General features: G+C 36.8%; 3 protein-coding genes across 4 annotated transcripts; all 3 read left to right on the forward strand.

Annotated features, from left to right (window-relative positions):
* The first annotated feature begins 2,992 nt into the window (after positions 1–2,992).
* On the forward strand, positions 2,993–9,939 carry LOC149399531 (proline-rich receptor-like protein kinase PERK15). The gene is made up of 10 exons (XM_089610329.1): positions 2,993–3,146; positions 3,479–3,598; positions 5,550–6,044; positions 6,571–6,978; positions 7,055–7,144; positions 7,236–7,306; positions 7,432–7,508; positions 8,360–8,507; positions 8,591–8,752; positions 9,688–9,939. Exons 1-10 carry the CDS (start codon positions 2,993–2,995, stop codon positions 9,937–9,939), a joined length of 1,977 nt encoding a protein of 658 aa, XP_089466455.1.
* Positions 9,940–12,358: 2,419 nt separating this feature from the next.
* On the forward strand, positions 12,359–17,042 carry U1-70K (U1 small nuclear ribonucleoprotein-70K). Its single transcript, XM_089613757.1, has 10 exons — positions 12,359–12,689; positions 13,200–13,314; positions 13,409–13,488; positions 13,839–13,914; positions 14,004–14,068; positions 14,158–14,220; positions 15,379–15,460; positions 15,550–15,712; positions 15,862–15,936; positions 16,030–17,042. The coding sequence occupies exons 1-10, from the start codon at positions 12,591–12,593 to the stop codon at positions 16,745–16,747; spliced, it is 1,536 nt and encodes a 511-aa protein (XP_089469883.1). The 5' UTR covers positions 12,359–12,590; the 3' UTR covers positions 16,748–17,042.
* Positions 17,043–18,588: 1,546 nt separating this feature from the next.
* LOC149399533 (sulfite exporter TauE/SafE family protein 3-like) lies at positions 18,589–22,951 on the forward strand. Of its 2 annotated transcripts, none has more exons than XM_089612497.1 (12): positions 18,589–19,071; positions 19,169–19,328; positions 19,429–19,629; positions 20,400–20,464; positions 20,552–20,615; positions 20,994–21,055; positions 21,141–21,227; positions 21,339–21,389; positions 21,663–21,884; positions 22,213–22,306; positions 22,457–22,597; positions 22,704–22,951. In XM_089612497.1, exons 1-12 carry the CDS (start codon positions 18,844–18,846, stop codon positions 22,784–22,786), a joined length of 1,458 nt encoding a protein of 485 aa, XP_089468623.1. In that variant the 5' UTR covers positions 18,589–18,843; the 3' UTR covers positions 22,787–22,951. The 2 variants fall into 2 exon arrangements, with proteins under 2 accessions (XP_089468623.1, XP_089468624.1); XM_089612498.1 differs by having other exon boundaries at positions 18,592–19,071; positions 20,570–20,615.
* Positions 22,952–24,393: the final 1,442 nt, after the last annotated feature.

A 24,393-nucleotide genomic window follows, 5' to 3' on the forward strand; every position in this document is an offset into this window, starting at 1 on the left:
CTGCTCCTCTTGCTCCCCTTGCTCGGCCTTGAATTTCTTCAACGCTCCTCTTCGGATTAGAGCTTCTATGGCCTCTTTGAGGTTGAAACAGTCGGCAGTACGGTGACCGATGTCCGCGTGGAAAGCGCAATATTTTGTTTTGTCTCTCTTTGAGATATCTTTCTTGATCGGCTTTGGCTTAGGGAAATCTTCCTTGTCCTGTGTAAGACTAAATATCTCCTCTATCGGGGCATTGAGCTTATGATATTTATCGAACTTACTGGAAAAAGGTTTCAGAGGTCCTGCTCCTGACCGGCTCTTCTTCGGTGGGCGGTGGTCCTCAGAATGTCGTTCCTTATGCTCTTCTCGGTAGCTCTTCGGCGGTTTTGCTTTTCTTGCCGCCAGCCTTGCTTCCTCCGCGTTGATATATTTCTGAGCTCTCTTCAAGAAATCGTTGTAGTCCCTTGGACTAGTCTTCTGAAGAGACCACCAGAATTCTGATTCTGTTCGGACGCCGGAAGAGATCCCGAAGAGCTTAAAGTCTTCGTTTAGATCGTCAATCTGAAGTGCTTGTTCCGAGTAGCGATTAATAAAATCTTTTAGAGACTCGTCATGGGCTTGTCTTACCGCCAGCAGTCTTTCTTTGGGAGTTTTCCCTGAACTGGAGCCGACAAACTGTTCCAAGAATTTTCTAGACAGCTGTTTCCAGGATCCTATGGAGTTTGGCTTTAGCTTTCTGTACCATCTTTTGGCTGAGCCAGTCAGAGTGATGGAGAAGGCTCTGCACATAACTTCTGGTCCGGCTCCTTGCAGCAGCATCCAAGAGGAAAAGGTGTCTATATGGTCTCCTGGGTCGGTCTTTCCGTCGTATACTGGGATGCTTGGCATCCTAAACCGATCAGGCAACGGGTGTTCTAACACGCGGGCCGTGAACGGGGAGATAGCTTCTCCGACCTTCGGAACAGACTCCTTCTGACCTAGGGCTACCTCTTCAATCCGACGTTCCAACCTTCTAAGATTTGTTTTGTTGGTGCTTGCACTGTCTTCGGTCTCCGAGCTTTCTAAGCTGGGCTGGTACCGATCAGGAATCTTTTCCTGACTGTACTGCTCCTTCTCGGACTCAGAAACATCTTCCATCCTCTCATACCGATCTCTGGCATGTTTCCGAGGTTTCTTAACCTGCGGATCTTGTCCGATGGGTTCCTTCCCTGATCGGTGCGAGGGCTCTTCATCTGGGATCACTATTGCGCTTCGCAGTGTGACCCTCTTTGCCTGTAACCTTCTCTTCAAATCCCTGTTATTTGCCTCTAAGACCGAGAGGCGTTCTTGCATCTGTCTGAATTGTTCTTCGAGGCTGGGTTCCGGAAGGAGTTCAACTATTTCTTCCGAGGTGAGAGGCAAGGTGCGGTTATGGTGCTCTATCTCCATCTCCTGGTTAGAGACAACGTTCATGGGTGCGGACGAACTAGCCATATTCTTCAGCTGGTCCCCCTCCTTCTAGCGCCAACTGTTGACCTGTAAAATTAGTACAACAATATCTCACGAAAATACACTGACTCCGAGTACAAAGCCTCCGAGTACAGAGGTGATTTAGGCAAGACTTTCTCTTTATACAGACGAATCAAATACAAGAGAGCAATGTTTTCTAGAGATTTCAAGTGAAAGAAAGTGTGTAAAAAAGTCCGTGTCTCGTTCTGTGCTGCTGCCTCTATTTATACTCATCTGGTCGTGTCTTTGACGGTTATTTTGAGGAACGTGGGGTGATCAATCCCACGTTCTGGACGGTTATGGGTAACTGCATTTCGCCTCTCTCTGAGGTGGGCGGTTAATGCTCCTCGTGTGGTTCCTGAACCGTCGAGGTGTGCGTTTTAGAGCTTGAAACATGTTTTCTATTAGTTTTGACTAGTCTTTGACCCACGTTCTTCTCTTCTCTTCGAAGTTCTGATCGGTGGGTTTCGTTCTTAACTTATGAACGGTTCGTTCCTTTTCAATGGATGGCCCTTGGGTTTACTTAACCTGAGCTCGGTGCTGGATTCATATTTCTGCTCGGTAGTCCGACTAGCCAGATCGGAGTCTGACTAATTTATCCCGTAACAATATATATATATATAGCAAGAAAGTAAAATTTAGAGGGGCCAAGTGTACAAAATAAAATATAAATATTATATATAAATATAAATATAAAATTTAAGAGATAATTATTAATATTAAATAAAATTTGTTATAAAAATAAGGCAAGTTAGGTGTATTGCTATTTTAGACTCTTTATGTTAAAATTTTAGTCTAATTACCTAAAAATTAAGAAAATAACACAAATTAAGACAAGACACATGTGTCATGTGAGTCCACATATACACGAGTTAGACTATATCATTAATATTTGAGTAATCAAATTATAATTTTAACACACGGAGTATAGTCATTTGACTATTTAATATATATACTTTCTTCTGAAACAATTTGAAATTCAGTCAATATATTTATATTCAGTTAAATAAATACAGTTATTCTGAATAAATCACATAAATGTAATTAATAGCCAAATGTCGTAATATTTTCCGAATTAAGATGTAATATTTTCCATTACCTGATTTGAATATATCTGGAATGAGTTGCCAAACGAACTATGAGTCATCCTTTTTAGGGTTTGTTGGCTTGATTATTAATTCCCAATATGGGAAACGATTGGTTAATATCTTAATATAACAAGGATACGTTTAAGCTGGTTATAATCCAAATACCATTACCATGCACGCAATAGATATACGTATGTTGTTACTTCTGTTAATTAGTATATATAAACGGTTTTAATTGTAGACAGTGAAATACTTTTTTATTTTTTATTTTTTATTATTATTACATATCACTTGATCACATATGCGTCAAAGGACAAAGGCAGAGTGTGATGGGACAAACACAAATAACAATCCAGCACTAGGAGCTATTTGTGGGAGGCCATTAGGTTTGGGATTTTACTTCCGAACCAATCAAGTGTATGTCACAGACGCTTATCATGGACTCTTGTTGGTCGATCCGATCGGACGGCTCGCATCGAATATTGCAACCGGCGCCGAAGGAGTCCCCTTTAAGCTGCCCTTGCATCTGGATGTTGATCAACTTACTGGGGATGTCTATTTCACCGATTTCAGCTCTGGATTTCCCATTAGGTATATATATCTTTTAGTATCACTTTAAGATAATTTTCTAGTTATTAGATAATTATAGAATTTTAAAGGTGTCTTAATGAATATGGTATTTATGTGTAAGTGTAACTCTCTCTTAGTATATTATAATGATTACGTTTCATTCAAACAACACACTTGAACATCTCGTTCATTAGAAAAACATGTTCCTATATAATTCAATGACTTATAAGACCATATATATAACATATAATGTTTTTTCGCAGCAAGTTTCAATTAGCAATAGACGCCAATGACTCCACGGGAAGACTACTGAAATACAGCCGCAGAAGCGGCGAAGTGAGCGTGCTTCTGAGGAACCTCGCCGGAGCCGGCGGAGTCGTCCTCAGCCACGACAGCACATACCTCCTCGTCTCCGAATACATCGGCAGCAGAATCAAGAAGTTCTGGCTCGTCGGACCCCACGCCTTCACCGCCACGGACCTCGTCACGAGTCTCGCCGGAAGGCCTCTCAACATCAAAAGGAACCCGATCTCGCTGGACTACTGGGTCGGCGTCAACGCGCGGAAGTCCCTGGGGAACGGTTCCACCGTAGCTGTTCCCTCGGCCGTCCGATTCTCCGGACTGAGCGGTGCGATCCGCCAGAGGATAGATCTCAGCTCGTATTACGGCAACGCGACGATCAGCGAGTTTCAACCCGCCCCGGGGCTCGTTGGAACGGCTTATGTTGGTGCGACCAGGGCTGATTTTCTTGCTCGTGTTACCTACAAGATTATATAACTGCTATATATACATATAATAAGTTAATAACAAGCTTTTTTTTATGTACTAATATATAAATCTACCTAGAGGTAGTGTCTAAGAGGTGGTGCTTTTAATGAGTAATAATCAGAAAGTTGGAATAATTCTATAGAATATGTATTTTGCGTGATTGATCAAGCTATGTCGTCTGTATCCATCTAGTTATACAACTCATGTGAGTTATCTTAGGATTGTGACTTCTCATATACTACTCATGTGGGCTCTCGATTCGAGATATTATTGGTTCAAGGGAATATTAAAATTTTCCACCACATGTCGAGACATCTTCGCCTCTCAAGGGCTAATTATCCCGGAAGAAATGACATGGTCCGATCTTTTGAGTTTTTTGTCCATTTTATTTTTACGCTAGATCCGCATTGAATATTTTTAAGTGCTGCTTCTGGGACCCTAAAGATGCATTTACATGATCAACGACCACTTTAAAAAGATCGATTGTTTGTCTTTAGTGGTTTTTCTTTATGCATTGTTTAATTTAAAATCTGAGAGTAGTGAGAGTGTCGAAAATTATTTTTGAGTTATAAGTGCGTTCATACGCGTTCATGTGAGTCAGAAGCCATGATCCCTAAACCATATAAAATGCTAAGTAATTTAATTTCAAAATCGTCAAAGTATAAGTTTAATTCCGTAAGGCAACAATCCAAAATATTTGAATATCTTATTCATAAGAATATTTGAATGTATTATTCTCTAGCCGCAGTATAACGTATATATGCGGCTGTATATATGTGATTCTAATAAATAAGTTAACGCAACAACACAGTCGATAATAAATATATGTAGTATTTGTTAAGACATAAAGAATATTTGTGATCTGTATAAAATTATATCCTTTTGGGGGCTGTGTTCTGTACAAGTGTTAAGACAAGCGCTCATCAAGGAGATAAATAAATATCGTACTAGATATCAAAATTTGCGTTCATTTTTTAATGGGGTCATCTGATCTCTAGCTATATGAAATATTAATTACAGACATAGTGCTCATGCGGTTATTATGAGGTGGTAATTTACCAATTAGAAACAAAAACTAAATCAAACTAAGTTAAGAAAGGTGGTTTTTAAAAAAAGGAAAGAAAAAGGGTCCTTTGTCTCAAGGCCATTGGAGAAGGACTCTCTCTCTCTCCCTTCTTTTTCCATTGAGGAATTATATAATTATTTGTGTCAGGTACAATCTCTTTGCAAAAAATCTGCCATTTTTTTCTTCTTCTTCTTCTTCTTTAATTTTTCTAGCACAATATAGAAGATCTACAATCACTACATGTTCATCTCCATGGACCATGATCCTAGTAAGATCATATTGATTTCTTTTAATCTTTTTTACATTGTACGTGTGGATCATTATATGCTCAATCCTTATAAAATTTTCCGTATTTATATAAAATTCCAATAATGACGATCTTGTTTACCATATATAAATGTAGGGATATTATTCCATCCCAGAAACATTTTGGGCTGAGCAATTGAAAGAAAAGAAAGGTGAAAAGTTCTTCCACCGAGCCTATAATTCTGAATTAGAAGGAAGTTCATATCACCTTTTATCATTAAAAAAATAATTATATAAATAAATAAAAATAAAACAAAAAAAAATGTCTCGGTTGCTGCTTCAAACCGCCCCATCGCCGTCATCTACTCCGCCGCCATCGCCGGATTCAAATTCAAACAATTCATCATCATCTTCGCCGCCACCCACGTCATCATCACCGTCACCACCGTCATCATCTCCGCCGTCAAGCAATTCATCATCTCCGGCACCGTCTTCTTCGAACGATCCCATTGCCGCCTCTCCTCCGCCGCCGCCGCCACAAAAGAGCAACAGCACATATTCGCCGGTGAATCCTCCTCCGCCGCCGCCGCTGACGTCGCGCTCCGGCGTGATATCAGCGCCGCCACCGCCTCGGGTGGCCTTGGGGTCCGGTAATTCTTCGACGGCAGTTTTCGAGGCGTCGTCGGAGAGCGTGAGTCAGGTGGCGGTGGGGTTGACTGTGGGGTTTGGGCTCTTCGTATTGGCGATGGTTATGGTTTGCATTCTGTGCGCAACCAGGAAAAAGAAGAAGCGAGATCATCGTCAATATTATCCCGATCCTTCTCATCATGGCCCAACAGGTGATGATAACTTATATTAGTTTTACGTACCAACTACAACTTATTTTTACGTACCATTTGCATGCACATGCATTATACAATATGAATCTAAGAAACATTTGTGTTTATTCGTTAGTCATTACACGTCTAGGCGGTCCCAAATTTTCCCCAACGTCTTCTTTGGGTCAATTAGAAAACTAGTGACAATATATATCTATATATATATATAATATATATATATATATAATTATAAATATCCTTAAAAAAATACGCACCAAGTTTCAAAAATTATAAACCTACTTAATAATAATAAAAAAAAATTCGTCTCTCTCTCTCTTTCATAAATCATAATAATAAACATATAATGAACTATAAACATTCATACATAAAGATTGGTAGATAATTTTTAAACCTGGAGCGGAAATTGAGTCTAAACTTTATACTAGACTTTCTTGCATATACACAGCTCCAACTTTAAATTTATCTTGTTTTAATTCTAGATATAGATAAACCCAATGAACGAATAACATATATTTGATATGCACAGACCAAGGAATGTACTACAACAACACCACCAACAGCTGGCACGTGGCAGCGCCTCCACCGCTGCCGCCGGGGCTGGGTGGGGAGGCGTCGCTGGGGCTGAGCAAGAGCAGCTTCACGTACGATGAGGTGGCGAGAGCGACGGGCGGGTTCTCGGATGAGAACCTGTTGGGGCAGGGCGGGTTCGGGTACGTCCACAAAGGGGTGTTCGGGGACGGCAAGGAGGTGGCGGTCAAGAGCCTCAAGTCGGGCAGCGGGCAGGGCGAGAGAGAGTTCCAGGCCGAGGTCGACATCATCACCCGAGTTCACCACCGACACCTCGTCTCCCTCGTCGGCTACTGTATCGCCGGCTCCCAGAGAATGTTGATTTACGACTTTGTCCCCAACAACACCTTGGAATATCACCTCTACGGTAACCATACATATACATATATTCGACATTTTGCCACCACCGAAAACACTACACATTTTTTGTTTGGGTTGTATAGGGAACGATCTTCAGACCATATTGGATTGGCCAACCAGGCTTCGAATTGCAACCGGATCGGCTAAAGGGCTTGCTTATCTTCATGAGGATTGTAAAGATCGTTTTTCGTTAAACTCCACATATTATTTCTATTATATGGCGATCTAATTTAATATATTAATTGCTGTTGTGTATGTATATAGGTCACCCACGAATCATCCATCGTGACATCAAAACTTCTAATATCCTTCTTGATCTCAATTTCGAAGCCATGGTATATATATATATATATATATATATTTGGTTATATAATTGGTTATATATTTGGTTATAGAATTGATAATGGCTGCAATTTTTTTTTTTTTTTTGCAAATATAATCTTATATAACTCATGTTCAGGTGGCTGATTTTGGATTGGCTAAGCTGTCTTCAGATAATTTTACTCACGTTTCTACCAGAGTCATGGGGACATTCGGGTAATAAATCATTACCAAAAAAAAGACCATTTTATTAATCATATATGAATTCACATTCCCATGCAATCAAAACATTTAACTAATAATTTTCCTCGTCAATGTTTGAATCTAAAACAGAAAATGATAATGCTTATGTTTTAACTATATTGGCTTTTTGGGTTTATGGTTTGTGTAGCTGTACTTTATTCCAATTTTTTTTTTTTTATATTTTGCATCCGGTCCCTGCTTTAATTTTTTCAGCCTTATAAAAAGTTTGTTCCCATTTTCAACAAAAAAAATTCCTGTTTTAAGGTTACTACTAAATTTTAATGTGTAATATATAGCCATAACAATAATGATTTAATAAAATCTACTGTTGGAAATAAAAGAAAAATATATTTTTTCAAGAAATATATCAGAACAATCAACTATAGCTAGTGGTATTGCTACATACGTATTAAAAATTAGTTTTGTGTTAATGTGCAATTTTTGGTTTACAATGCGAACATATATATAGAGGGACTAAAAATACCCAAAATTAAAATTTAGTGAGCTGAATGACAAAAAAAAAAAAGACTAACAAAGTGTAACCATCCGATAAGTTCAAGAGCTATACCGATCAACAACGCTAAAAAAAACTTTAAATTATTTATCAGACGCTAAGTCGTGATCATGAAATGGTGTGAAATAGTGTGAATAAATCATATAAGCATACGATTAAAACATGAGGTCCGTTAAATACCCTGTTTATTTATTTCTCTAAAAAAAATACCATGAAAATTTCAATCCCGAAGTAATAGTTACTATTCAAAAAAAAAAATTAAGAAGAGATCAGATATATATTAATTAAGTACATGGTTTTGGTGAGGAAGGTATTTGGCTCCGGAATATGCATCAAGTGGGAAGCTGACAGAGAAATCGGACGTTTTCTCGTTCGGGGTTGTGCTCTTGGAGCTCATCACCGGAAGAAGGCCTGTTGATACCACTAATCAGTACATGGAAGATAGCTTGGTGGACTGGGTTTGTACACCAATCAATAACCAAATTATACATCTATACTAAATAAAAATTAATGAAATAATTAATAATTTAATTATGTTTAGGCTCGACCGATACTTCAACGCGCTCTAGAGGAAGGCGTTTATGACGAATTGGTGGATCCGAGGCTGGAGAATAAGTACAACCCTCACGAGATGGCTCGCATGGTCGCCTCTGCCGCCGCCAGCATCCGCCACTCTGCCAGAAGGCGTCCCAAGATGAGCCAGGTTATTAATTGCACAAAATAGTTTTCGTAAAAAAAAAGGTTACACAAAATAATTATTTATTTATTTATTAATTTCTGATCAACTTTACTTTGACTAGCAGATTGGTTTGCATCTATATTGGTGAAAGAAAACTGAGTTTAAACAATGGAGATTTACGTACTTTTTGAAGTTTGAACAAATTAATTTCGAGTTTAATTTATACTGTTTTTGTACGTAGTCCCAAGTCTTTCAATTTTCAATTTGTCTCTTGAAATCTCAACTATATCCGAAAATTGTAGCATAACAACATTTTCGAGGAGCAGATTAAAAAAAAAGTAAATAATCAATTAAAACGTTTGAAATTGTTATATAATCAACGTTTCGTAAATTTTAAGTAAATAATCATAAAGATGATCGGGCCTAATAAAATGAAAGTGACTATTTACTTAATATTTACGTCTGTAAATGTATGAAAGTAGTTATTTACCTAAGATTTACGAAACGTTGGCTATTTAGCAATGTCAAACTGTAAATATGACTATTTACCTAATGGATGAAATTAGCAAAGATTTTCAAAATTTATTAGAATGGATAATAATTTATTTATTCATTAAAAAAAAATCCCTTATCACAACAATTCAGTCAACTAAAAAAATTGGTACTAGTAAGTGTAATTATGTACCATCTTTTTTAAAATCATTTGCTGAGTGATCTTAATAAGAAATGCATACTTCTTCATAGTTATTTTGCTATAAATACTTAAATAGTAATTTTTTTTTGCTTCGATTATTTTGTCCGTTTATATATATATATATATATATATATATATATATATATATATATATATTTTGAATATATATATATATATATTTTGAATATATATATATATATATATATATATATTTGTTTTCGATGTTTGTGTAACTTTTTATTTCTTTTTACTAATTTATGAACAGATTGTGCGAGCACTAGAAGGCGATGTGTCACTAGACGACTTAAACGAAGGAGTGAAGCCGGGGAAGAGCTCTGTGTTCATGTCCAGCGGAAGCTCAGACTACGACGTGAACGCTTACAATGCCGACATGAAAAAGTTCAGACAAGTCGCTATGCCAACAAGCCACGAATTTGCCGACAGCGATATCGGGACTTCAAGCAGCGATTATTCCAAAGAAATACCTCTTCATGCTAACCAAAAACAACGAATGTGAACCAAGGCCGGGATTTCATAAGGATTGGTTTTTGTTATATCACTCAACAGAGGAATATATTGAAAAAGGACACAGACTATAATTTGTGTTTTTCGTCCGTTATTGCTTGATCAAAGATTGACACGAACTAAATTCGTAAATTAATTTGTCGTAATCTTACCAAAAAAAAAAAAACATTAAGATTGAGCCGTGAGAGGATGACGATAGACTAAAGCTTTAAAACTCAACTAAAGATAACACCATCCCAAGCCCTCAAGTACTCAGGGATGGAGCTACTTCAAGGGTTATTTTTTTTTTTTTTTTTTTGTAAAATTTTCAAATTAGTCCCTTTGAACTGTCTTTTTTGCATATTACCCCCTCTAATTTAGATTTTTGGCTCCATCCCTACATGTACTGGAGTTTGTTTTAAGTCATACGAGCTTCTCTGAAGTTTGCGTGTCATCATATACGCGTGGTTGGACAATGTAAATTTAATCCTCCAAATCACAATGTGGAAACGATGTCACATGACTCACATCCAACTACTCCAAGAACAAGTCATCCATGGTCAACAACTCAAAAACGGTTTTCATCGCGGTTAGTTTCACCACATGATAGAAAATCTCGGTGTAATCAATGTTCTTCTTTCCTTTTTTTGAAGTCTTTACACAACAAGTATTGCCTTGTGTTGATTGTTTTCGGGTTGTATGCTTGAGACCCTCATTATGCGGGATCTTGATCCTATTCGAGAGCGTCACAATGCTGCAACGACTCCCTCTCTGACTTCTTTGGATGAACCTTGTGTTGGTCCATGTTGTGTGGGCCGACCTAGTGTCAATGTCTATGGGAAAATTTACAAATATCTCAAATGAAGATGATAATTTCTCGATCACTTTAAATTTTCAAATATTTTATAAACACTTATTTTTAAAAAAAAATTAGGATGATTTCGACGTTATTTAAAATGAAATTGTAAACAACTAAGAAAAACTAAATGATATTATAAACAAAGAATACGTCAAATAAAACTGTAAGCATTAAGGAAAAAAATGAGATATTCTCTAAAATGAGAATTATTAATTAGTTTGAAATGTTGTTAAGATAGTTCACATTTGAATTTGAATTGGTAAGGAGATCTAATAGGATTGTGTTTGGGATATTGAAAGGGCAGTGTAGCAAAATAGCCAAAATGAAATTATGAAATTTGTTTTCAGTCTACGTTTCACAACTTTAGAAAAATAGCCAACAGGTTTATGTGACAATAATTAAGATTTGATTTGCCCTTATTTATTAACAAATTCGTCATTTTCACTCTCCTAATTTTTTCCTACACTTTTTACATAAAAACTTCGAAAAAATCATATCTATCTCATATGAACTCGAAATTGAGTGATTCCAAATCCTATGGATTTGTGACGCCGATATTTTCAAAAATAGATCTATTGTGTTTGATGAAAAATCATGTTTAATACCATAGATATAGAAAAATAACGTTACTACCTTAAATATGAAAATAATTGGAATTTTTTGAAATTATCAAAAAAATAAATGGAAACGTAAATATGATGCATTAAACATAATTATCATCAAACATAATGGGTCTATTTCTGAAGATCTTGACGCCACGAGTTTGTAGGATCTGAAATCACTCAATTTCGAGTTCGTATGAGAAAGATACAAATTTTTGAAGTTTTGATGCAAAAAAAATATTTGAAAAAAGTATGAGAGAAAAAGTGACGAATTTGTTAATAAATAAGGGAAAATCAGATCTTAATTATTGTCATAAGTCATTTGGTTATATCCCTAAAAATTGTCAAACGTAGGTTAGATCCAAAATCACATATTTAAAGTGGTTTAATTAGGTACAAATCTCATATTGAAAAATGTGGAAATTGTTTATGATATATATATATATATATATATATATATATATATTTAAACTAATCACAAACATACTACTTAAAAATATTGCAATCTTAAAACTCATGGGGAAATTTGCGTCAATGTCACAAATTCGTCGGGTTTTTGCATTTGTGTAACAAAGTTGTCTAAATTGCATTTGTGTCACTTATTTACATTCGTGTCACATGTGCAAATTTCAAATTACTCTCTCTCATCATTTAATATTTGTATTAGTTACTCCATGTCTTCTGAATTTTTACAATATCTCATTAAAAATCATTCCATCTTCCTCTAAAACTTTCTAAAATTTTTGTGTGTGACTTATTTGCAATTTGATTGTCAATTTGTGACATAAGATGCAAATACCACAAACTCATGTGGAAAATGGGTAATAATCTCTAACAACTTAAAATGAATAAAATAAAAAACTGTCTCTTGTCCATTTCGTTTTTTTTGTTGGTAAAAGTTTCTAAAATAATGTATTTGGTTCATATCGGACCTTTAGAAAACACAATTCTAAAACAAAATGAAAAAGAAATTAGAAGACTTTATAGTCTATCGGCTCCGTTTCCTTTATATTTTGGGGCTTCTATAAATACATCGTTGAAAAACCTAGTCTTGTTTGGATGCCGTATTCCCGGGCATAGTGACTCCGACCCGGTCGGGCAAATCCATCCGAACTAAATCCACAGAGTCGCGCGATCTTTCTTCTTCTTGTCCCCCTAAAACCCTAACTTAGTCTCAGCTTCCAATTCCATTCGCTTCTCGCCATGGCAGAGCAAAACGATGCTTTCCTGCGCAATCAAAACCCGGCCGTTCAGGCCCGGACCAAGGCCCAGAACCGCGCCAATGTTCTTCAGCTCAAGCTGGTTCGTTCTTTTTGGTTTCTTCTCCCTAATATTTTTTGGATCTTGAGGTTCTGTTTCTTCTTTTGTTTGCTTCTTGTTCTTTATTATTATTATTATTAATTTTTTGTTCATTTCGTAGTTGATCTGTATTTCGATGGCCCGATTTTCGGTTTCAGCTATGAGATCGTTGGTCTTACTTGTTATTACCTTAATTAACATAGTCTTCTATACATTTAGGGTTTTTCTTTTGTATGGCTTAGTGTTTCGGGTTTCCACTGAGTTTTGATGAATTTGATTGATTATTCATTTTTAATATATAATCAAGTATAATTGGGGACGGCTTTCGCCCATTCATATATATATAATGAAGTTACCGTTTCAAAAAAAAGTATAATTGGGGACATACTGGCCATTTTAACATCCGTTTCAGTTCTGTGGAATTTTTCCTTTTCTATGATTCGGGTATTTGTTTGCTCATAACCATAGCTTCGGTGGTTTAGAGTGTTAATTTCTATTCGTGAATTTGTGTAGATTGGACAGAGTCATCCCACTGGGCTTACCAACAACCTGTTGAAGCTGTTCGAGCCTCGACCTCCATTGGAATTTAAACCACCCCCGGAAAAGAGAAAATGCCCGCCTTTGTCAGGTTTCAGATGTCATATCTGATTGTTAATTTGTTTTACCTGGGAAATAGTTTGCATTGCGGTAGAGTTAATGCTTTTTGTAATTTTGCTATGAAGGGATTGCACAATTTGTGAGTAAGTTTGCGGCACCCGAGGATCCCGAGTATGCTCCGCCAATTCCTGAGGCCGAAACTCGTGTAAGATATCCTTATTAATCAACTTAAGCTCTCTATGTTTTGAGGTTGCTTAAGCTTTTTTTTTTTTTTTTTTTTTTTTGTTTCTTCAACGTATGAAGGGTATAAATTGATTCATGCATGTTTCACTTAACCTTAATAAGTTGATGCAAATCAACTAATATTGTGGTTGCTCAACCTGTGATTAAGATTGCAAGAATAAGTGGGTATAATAAATGATGAGGATTTCATGTTAATTTTTTGTTTCATGATATGACTTTGAAATGGTGGAAAAATCCAGATTTGTTATTTTCCTTGCGAATGGGGTAGAGTACACCAGTTAAGCCTTTCTGATCATCATCTGATTGTTTCAGGCACAAAAAAGGGCTAGAGTACACCAGTTAAGACTTGAGAAAGGTGCAGCAAAGGCTGCTGAGGATCTCGAGAAATGTAACAACTCTTTCAGTGGACACACTTTGAATAATACTACTAAGCTTTTTTTATATTGATAGGGTTTTCTGACCTTCTCTTTAATGTAGATGACCCAACTAATGACCCTAACGTTTCTGGAGACCCGTATAAGACGTTGTTTGTAGCTCGGCTTGTAAGTACCTTGATTTTATCAAGAATATTTTTGAACATCTTGCATGGATGCTGATAGAGTTGACATGTTTATTGAACTTGTCATTGCAGAACTACGAGACGACCGAAAGCAGAATAAAAAGGGAGTTTGATGTTTATGGTCCTATCAAGCGGGTAGGTATCTTGGTATCCCTAAGGGGATTCGGTAAGAGGTTTCATTAGTTTCAACTTTATCCTTTGGTTGTCTGACTTGATCAAAACCTTTTCAAGTTTTCGAGCCTAAGCGTAAGTTCTCCAGCGGAAATACCAAGGTTCTTTTACCAATAGAAAACGTTAAAACGACTCTAAAACTGAGTACTAATTTGGTTGCAATATAACTTAGAAATATAAAGTTGAAGATCTGGATTACAGCAATGTATTTAATCATTTTGATTGTGGATTGAAATAAATTTTGGATGGAGGATAGTTTAAGAATCCCAGGTATAATGCAACCATTAGTAGAGTGTTGCAATGGGTTTTTAAATACAGGTATCACTGCCAATATGCTCATATGGCCTTGCGGGTTTGCCTCAATTATCCTTAGCTCTTTCGCTCTTTCTCTAGTTGTGGCTAGATATCTTCTAGGCCTTATGCCAGTTGTGAGATTTAAGATTCAAATTATAACCCTGGTAAGGGGGGTTGGTAGACAATCATCTGATTTTCTTACGTTCAACCAACACAACACCCAAGATGGAAGATCAATGATGCAGTGAGCCATATTTGCATTTATTTCGAGCAACAAAAAGAGAACGACAATCTCTATTCTTTTTTCCTGCACTGGGTAAAATGTCTAGGGAGTACTAGCATCTCTTTCTCCTTATTCCACATTTTTAATGCATTTCATTTCTTTTTCTGCTAAAATTTGTTTTGTGACCTTTAAGGTTTTCAAATAAATCAGCGGTCAAGATGTCCTGGTATTTCCTATAGCCTTTGCCCCTTTTTAAATTTTCGATAAAAACAAATTATAATCCCTGGTAAGGGGAAGTTAAATGTTCAACACTGATTGATTGGGCCCAATAAAGTCAATTTTTCATCAACTCTACCTGGTGGTGATGCATCTTGCAATGGGAAGCCTGTGATGCAAAGGTGAGCACGGCTAATAAGGCATAGTGCCTGGCTGCCGTGCCATTTAGGACTTAACTTTATGTGTTTCTATTGTATTTTTCACCTATGGAGATGACAATGTCATCTTTGTACATCTTTTTGACAAGGGTTTTAAAATCAGGATCTGAGATATCATCTTTTATTTTTTTTGGTCCTGGCTTATATGTTTCGCTTTCCGTTTGTCTACAGGTTCGTTTAGTTACCGACAAAGAGTCTAACAAACCAAGAGGATATGCATTCATCGAGTACACGCACACCCGCGACATGAAATGTATGTTTTTTTTTTTATAAAATTGTTACTGATAATACAACAATCTATCTAATATTATCAACTCTGACCACTGATTTCGCAAATTTCAGCTGCTTACAAGCAAGCTGATGGGAGAAAGATTGAAGGCAGAAGGGTGCTTGTCGATGTCGAACGTGGGAGAACTGTTCCGAACTGGCGACCTCGCCGACTCGGTGGAGGGCTTGGTACTACTCGCGTTGGAGGTGAAGAAGTAAACCAGAAAAACTCTGGAAGGTAATAGCCTATTGGATGAAAAGGCTTATACGAGGCATACGACTTCAACACCGAATCCAACAACATATACTGAATTGGGTTTTCATGTATATTGTGGTGTATCATTCATATAAACTTGTCATTTTTCTGAATTCCCATCTACTGTATAGGGACCAAACACAGTCAGGAGGAGGTCGACCTCAGTCTGAGGAGCCCAGAGCAAGAGATGACCGGCGCGGAGAGCGGTAAGATCGTATGCGTGAAGAATATCCACTTCTTTTCTAGAACCTTTGGTTTTCATGTCACCCTTCATGTGTCGTGTCGAAAATTGTTTACAGGGACAGAGAAAAATCCCGCGAAAGAGCGGGAAGGGACAAGGACAGAGAACGCGAGAAATCCCGGGAACGGTCCCCGGAACGCGTCCGCGAGAAGTCCCGCGACCGCGAAAAGTCCCGGGACCGTGATCACAGAGAGGATCGCCACCGCCGAGACCGCGACAGAACCCGGGACAAGGACAGGGAAAGCGAGAGAGATCCGCGCGGCGGAGGCCGCGACCGCGACCGAGACCGGCCCCGCGACCGCGACAGAGGCCGGGACCGCGGCGGCCGAGACCGCCCGCGGGAACGGGACAGAGACTACGATCCCGTGGACCCCACGAGGGAGCGGGAGCGGGAGCGAGGCGGGTCCCGCGACGGGGAGCCCGAGTACGACCGCACCTCGAGGGAGAGGGACCGGCACGGGGACAGGGAAAGGGAGCGGGACTTCGACCAGTCGGCGCCGGAGGACGATCGCGGGTGGTACGATCAGCCGGATCAGGAGCGCGATGCGGAGGCTTATGACCACCGCTACGATCACCGCAGAGGGCCGTACGATCCGGCGGAGCCGCGTGATCGCTACGAGCAATACCCGGATCACGATCGTGACCGCTACGATCAGATGGAGGACGATTATGGGTACGAGCGTGGCGTGTCGGAGACTCGGGAAAGAGAGAAGAGCCGAGATGTGGAGCAGCGTGACTATCGACACTCCGACCGGTCCGTTTCCCGTGAGTACTGAGTCTCTTCTCCCGGTATCCCCAATCTGCTTGGGGCTTTGATGATAATAATAATAATAATAATGTAGTTATTGTATGTTTTGTTGTCGGTTTGGGATTTTGCGCTCAATCTTTGTGTTGGGAAGGATTTTACTTGTCTGGACTTTTAGTTAGCTTGTTGAGCAATTTTTTTTTTTTTTTTTTTTAAGTGATCGAACTTTTGTTGGCTTTTTTCGTGGATGACGTTTTGTATTTTTTGGAAGAGACATACAATGTTTGTCTAGTTGCTATTTTCAAATTTCAGACTCATTTGTTTTCCGTTTGCTTTATTTCTAATCGATTTCGGGTATTGAGGTAAAAAGGCGAGAAAATTTTAATGTTAATTTTCTTTCAGATGGTCCAATTGTAATTTGAATCAACATTTCGTCCAGATTAATCTCAAGTGGAAACATAATGTGCAATGAAATCAATACTATATGTTGACTTATTGTGCAATGAAATCAATACTATACGTTGAATTATATTTCAGTGAAGCGCTAACATTTTTAACCGATCAGCCGCATTGTTGAGGATTAACAATTAGGAACCCCGCTACACTGTAATGAACCTGTCCTTTAAATGGGATGATTTTAATTTTTAGGTATAAAAACAGGCTTCTTACCACCAAACAGTTGCTAATGACGAAGCCAAAAAAAAACCCATTAGTAGTTTTAATGGACTTTCGAAGCTTTGCTAGTAATCCGTACTTGAAATATTTTATCAACTGTAATGAAGCTCATAACGTTATTGTAATGCTTCAATTTCGTACTGTCTTGTTCCAGAATTTGATGACGCTTCTCCGAACTTTCTAGGAAAATTCCGTTATTTAAAGCCGGACATGGAAAGGATAAAAGTACATATATAACTCGTCGCTAAAGAAAATATTACAAGATTCAATTAGGCATATAAAGTGGAAATAGTTCACACCGTTCCTTGTAAAATGGAAGGTGAAAAATGATGTGGCTTCCACGAAATTTCATGACTAGTGGATATACCATGCAGACAATAAACTTTTGTTACCTTGCAATTTCCTCTTTGTAACTTGACCCGATTACAACAACCATAGCATTTGAAATAGTTTGTCATGATAAAATAAAATAAAAGACTCTGAACAATGAATAGCAAACTATGTGAAAATTTAACAGAATCAGCGATAGTTTCTTTGAAGGCGTTTTAATTTATATTGTCCTTAATCTTAACTTTTATTCTGTATTTTTATAATATAATATAATTTGCATGATAATTTAATTTAGCAAACTATTTTTATATCTTAACTTAAAGGCGTTTTTGACATGATAATTAACTTTTATTCTGTACTTTTATAATAGAATTTAATTTGTTTCTTTGGCAAAATCAACAAGTTATTTAACTCAGTAAATCTGTTTTTAAATTATTTAGACATTGAATTTAAAAAAAAATGTTCAATAACTTGTTTTAAATTATGAAAATGACTAAACTGCTATAAATTCAATAGCTTGATGATCATTTTGCTTACAAAAATTAATTTAAGAGCCAAAATAACATAATAGCTCAAGGACTATCTTGCTAGAAAACGTTAACTTGAGTTTAAAAATAGAAATGTAACAAATTAAAATAAAATAAAAAAACACCTTGACGACTTTGCCATACAACGGTCACTTACTTTTGTACGTGCTTGTGATTAACAGTACCGACAATTTGTAGTTCAATTCTGATTTATATTTTTGGTTTGGGAGTATAACAAAGCCGTTTTTGTAACCGCGTACACATACATAACAAAATATGCCATACTTGTACTTTTGATATTGAATTATCAGCTCAAACTCCACAACTACCCAGTACTTATTCTTTTATTTTGACTCCAAAATTATGCATAGTAATACGATACATATTGTATAAATGTATCTATTATGCTTCAGTGCCACACACAAACCTCTCCAACGTATGATTTTTTCTGTTGGAGTTACACATGAAGAGTTAAAAACTCTTTCAACATAGGAGATCCACAAGCCAAAAAAAAAAAAATAGCAATTATATAGAGAATTGCCAAGAAAGTTACTAAAACCTCTCACTCCTAGTCACAAGCTGTATTTTGATCCGCATGGCTCGGATTGAGGCAATGAAAACTAATAAGAAGAACGTGTTTCTCGTACTAACACGGGCGGTGATTTTCGCGGCTATGATCAGCGTTGCTTTTGGGGAGAGATTTTTGAAGGATAAAAACCCTGAAATATTAGTCAAAGATCAAGAGAATGGAAATGGATTTTTCATGAGAGCATCCCATTTTTTGTGGCAGCCTGAGAAATCATCTTACCAACCTGTTTGGCCCGTGAGTAAATGTCAACATTGCTAAGCAAATCAAAAGGCTCAATTCAATTTTTGCTTGACATGTATTTTTTTTTTTTTTTTTTTTTGGGAGAGTATAGGAAATGAAGTTGGGTTGGAAAATCGCAGTCGGGTCTATAGTTGGATTCTTCGGGGCGGCTCTCGGGAGCGTAGGAGGCGTGGGAGGTGGCGGAATTTTCGTCCCGATGCTCACTTTGATCGTCGGTTTCGATCCAAAATCTTCGACTGCCATTTCCAAGTGTGAGGAGCTTCACAAACTTTTTTTTTTTTCAAATTCAATATTGTGACATGATTTTTTTTTTTTTTTTTTTGTAATTAAATTTAATTTTTGGGGCACTAGGCATGATTATGGGAGCAGCAGGGTCAACTGTGTATTACAACATGAAGTTGAGACACCCAACACTTGACATGCCTCTAATAGACTATGATCTCGCTCTTCTCTTCCAACCAATGCTCATGCTCGGAATCAGCATCGGCGTCGCCTTTAATGTCATGTTCGCCGATTGGATGGTCACTGTTCTTCTCATCATTCTCTTCTTAGGTAATACTTTTAACTTGCATGTTTGGCAACGATATGGCCATTGAAGTTTTCGGGTATAAAAACCTATTTTTCAACGAAAATTTACATATTGCTGAATTTTAGCAATATTACTAAGTATTTCTTATTAGATATTTTTATTGAAAGTAAATACAAATGCGAGTAAGACTCTATTAATAAATTGAATTATTTTTATTGGTATAATTTGTGAAATAATTGATGATATTACTAAGGAACGAATTAAACATTAGTTATAAGTTTGAAATATCATAATTTTCATTGAAAATATGGACTAAATTTAGTTGAGGGGCTAAAAGGCCAAAAACTTTAAGGAATGCCAAATATAGAAGATTTTAGGGGTTGAAGTGTAATTACCCTATACATTCCACCGATTTTTTTTTTTTTTTTTAATATAAATAAAGGTTTTAACTTTTAACTTGGTATTTTATAGGATGCAAGTTCATCTCCAACATAAACCTTAATATTGATAAGAATTTAAAATCTTCAGAAACAGAATATAAGTTGCTATCAAACAGTGCCAGATCTACAATTTAATTCTTAATTTTTACTCCAAAAATGTCATAACTAAATTTATAAAATTATTTAATATAATCGGAGTTGAATAGTGAAAATTTATAAATTGGCTTGTACTAGTGGAGTATATGTATGCAAGAGTTCACGTACTCTATGTTCACTTCTGTTCAACTCTATGTCTTGAAACCCGAAATTAGAGAAGACTAATCGGACATTGTTAATTATGATTTTGATTCCAGGTACGTCTGCAAAAGCTTTGCTCAAAGGCATAGAAACATGGAAAAAAGAAACAATGATGCTCAGGGTAAGTGATTTTCGATTCGAACTAGCAACTTCATCAATTTTTTTTTTTTTTTTCTCGTTTCCCTGCTATATAAAGACGGAATTTCAGATTTTTATCGAATCTCAGGATGCGGAGAGGCAAAAGCTGGAATCCGAATCCAAAGTACAAGGCGGTCAGTAAATTAAAAATAGAAATAACATAAAATAAATTTATTGAGTTTTATTTTTTAGTAGCTAAGAAAAGACAATTATGTTAAAATTTATAAGGTTTCGTCTTAAGATTAAATGTCAAATTACATGAATGAGCTTTGATCATAAGATTTTAGCTCTTTTGACATATTATTCTCCGGTCTGATCCTACATTTTTAGCCGGTGTTTCTTGAGCTAACCATACTCTGTACTTATTATAAATTAATTTCTGGGGTTCCTTTTATCTCATAACCAATCATCATACTAAGGATAGTATATGATCTTATAAATTTCCTAACTTCTTTTTAAGTTTTCTGTGTATATACGCTCTTTAATAAATGCAAACTTTCTTTTAAGCACAGATGGATCAAGATCAGACTACAAGCCATTACCGACCGGTCCAAATCCTCCCCGCGACGACCGGGTTAGTCTCGAATTTGCTCATGCTTTTCTAATTATAATTTTTTTTTTTTTTAGAATTCATACCACTAGTTAGTCTATATTTCCAGGTTCCAGCGTTGCAAAACATATATTGGAAAGAGCTGACAATGCTTGTGTATGTGTGGGTAGCTTTCCTTGTTGTTCAAATTGTCAAGGTCAGTTAATAAATAATTATGTGTTATGAAGTAAATACACATAATTTGCTCTATCTCTCTCTCTCTCTTTCTCTCTCACTTTTTTATTTTTTATTTTTTTTATATGTACAGACGTATACCGAAACATGCTCCGTCGAATTCTGGGTACTAAACTCGTTGCAGGTATATAAAATTCATAGAAGTATAGATATATGATAGCAAATATAATCTCCGTGGAATCTAACCCTAGGAGTCTCTCCAAGATTTTTTTAATGTAACTTTGTAACTAAAAAAATAAAAATTAAGGGGTCAAGTTTATTTAATTACATAAATATACATTAAATTACGGGTCGCTTGAATAAATAAATAATGTTAAGAGGGGTAAAATACTAAAATTGTTGTATAAATGTACTAAATTTAGAGCCATGTTATAAATTAAAAGCTATATGTACATAGGTCCCGATTGCGGCTTCGGTGACGGTGTTTGAGGCGATCGGATTGTACAAAGGCACGAAGGTGATTGCGTCAAAGGGAAAAGAGATCACAAATTGGAAGGTGCATCAAATATTCATGTACTGTTCTTGTGGAATTATCGCTGGAATGGTCGGTGGATTGCTCGGCCTTGGTGGCGGTTTCATCTTGGGCCCGCTTTTCCTTGAACTCGGAATCCCTCCTCAGGTTTGTTTCACCGGCTCAAATTAGACTTTCGAGAATAAATGTCTTAAATTAAATTTGAGAATTAAGATGTAACCTGATGATTTAATATATTAATATTAGATGTAATTCGCAATTCAGAATAAATTAAATTGAGGACTACGGTGTTACCTATTTTCAATATTGATTAAATTGCATAATATGTTTTTATTTCTAACACAAAAGAGTACGTGGTGAATCAGACACTTAATTTAATTTAAATTAGACCATTTATGCAATTATGCAATTGTATTACTTTATAATCTACAATTTGAAAAATGATAATTGCGATTAATGTTTGATTTATTTACAGGTTGCAAGCGCTACATCAACATTCGCAATGGTGTTCTCTTCTTCAATGTCCGTCGTTCAATATTACATCCTCCAACGTTTCCCCGTCCCATATGGTAAGTAATAAAATCGGAACAAAAAATAGAAGAAAAAACTCGTAATCTAATAAAAACTCAAAATGTTACAAATTGAAAACTCATAATCTAGATACTAAAAAAAATATTGGAAAACAATTAATATTGAAAAATGTTTTATTGACTTTGCAGCCTCTTACTTCGTCCTAGTAGCAACTATAGCGGCATTTACAGGGCAACATGTCGTCAGAAAGACCATCGCAGTTCTCGGCAGGGCTTCAATAATCGTCTTTATACTTGCCTTGACAATCTTCGTCAGCGCAATTAGTCTTGGTAATCTTAATTAGTCATCCATCTCATACGTAATTAAATTCACGGAAATACAAACTTCAAAGGTATAGTTTGATGTCGCAAATTATGCTTGGTTTTGTTTTTACAGGTGGGGTTGGAATAGCAAATATGGTTGAGAAAATGGAGAACCAAGAGTACATGGGGTTTGAGAATTTCTGTCACCAGTTTTAAGCTCGGTTTTGAATATTACAATTAAATGTGGAAGCTATTACATTACGTACATTCGCTGTTTATTTTTTCCTTTTTATTTTTTAATATTGAAGTCTCCTCGTAAAGTAATTTCACTTAAAATACATTTTTTGTTGGTTTGAAAATGATTGTATGTCTCATTCTCTATATGTATGGCGTCTCATTCTTTTCTTTTTTTTCTTCTTTTTTTAAGCCATGAAGTGCATATATCATATGTCCAATAATATTTTGAGAAATGATAGGATCTAGACCCCTTGAAACATTAAAATTTTAAAATAGTTAACGTTTAATTTTTATTAGCAAAATAGCCAATATCGCTTATGTGGCAAGCCAACAAAAATTTAATCTCAATTATACCCTTATATATGTACTTAATTCAAAAAATATTTAACAGTTTTATTTTAAATATTGCAAATACGTGTGATTGCTATTATTTTAAATTGAGATTTGTTAGCATATAGCCGGTTTATAAATGGGAGTTTAAAATACTAGCCAGACTATTATTTTATTTAGATGAATAGCCCAAATTAATTAGAATTCCCCAAAATATCCCTACCCCAAATTCAACAAAGAACGCACCAAGAACAGATTTCGATTACTTGACGGTCTCCAAATGCAATTCTTCTCTGACGACTTTCTCCGCCTCAGAAACTCCGAGTAAGAATCGGCATCGGATTTCCTCTCCTCGAGCTCCTTGGCCTCCCTGATCACGCTCTCGACGCCGTGCCGGCCACGGAAGCTCTCCGCGATGGACTCCTGCCCGGGCTTCCCCGCCGGATTCTTCACCAAACAGAGCTTCGAACATGGCGTCTCTTTCTTCTTCGGCTTTGTTGCAAGGTCAGCTTCAACATCGCTCTCCGTTTCATCGACTCTCTCTGCCGACGAAGGTTTCTCTCCAAAACCCTAAATCAAACATCGGCGATTCAGAGAAGAAGAAGACTACTCGGCGTTGTGCCTCTCGTCTCTCTCGCCGTTCATCCTCGTCGGCCGGAACGATCCGTCGTCGCTCCTCGCGACGGCGATCAAGGCGGCGTCGCACCACTCCGCGGCGGCGATGGCGGCGATCTTGTGGATGGCGGCGGCGAAGTCGACGGACGAGGAGACGGCGGCGGCGCTGGCGCAGTGCAAGGATAGCTACGGCGACGCGATCGATAATCTCAGGATCGCGTCGGAGGCGATTAACCAGTCCTATTGGTTTTTTGCGCGTCGGATAGCTATGGCAACGTGATTAATTGAAACAAAAATATCTCCGAAGGTTTTTTGGGGAAAAGGGAAAAGGGAAGAGAACTTAATTGGGAAAGAGTGGTGACCAAGAAGATGTTTCTCTAATAATTTAATATCTTTTGAAAATCACTTTTCTAATAAATGTTAAGATCACGTGTAAAGAAAGGATTAGGCCATTAGAAAGAGAGAATACGGATGAATACGTAGCTTAGCGTAAATTCTTTGACTTTTTGTAGAATAAGCTTTGATTAATAAATCGTATTTACTGTTAGATTAACCAGTCCTCATCTTTGATATTTTTCTTGTTAGATTAACTAAAAAATGTTATAGTTAATCGTATTTACTATTGTTCTTGTTACGGTTAA

The sequence above is a fragment of the Urtica dioica genome, chromosome 4, assembly GCF_054948205.1.
Source record: "Urtica dioica subsp. dioica isolate 48M chromosome 4, U.dioica_male_clone48M_v1_H2, whole genome shotgun sequence".
NCBI lineage: Eukaryota > Viridiplantae > Streptophyta > Magnoliopsida > Rosales > Urticaceae > Urtica > Urtica dioica.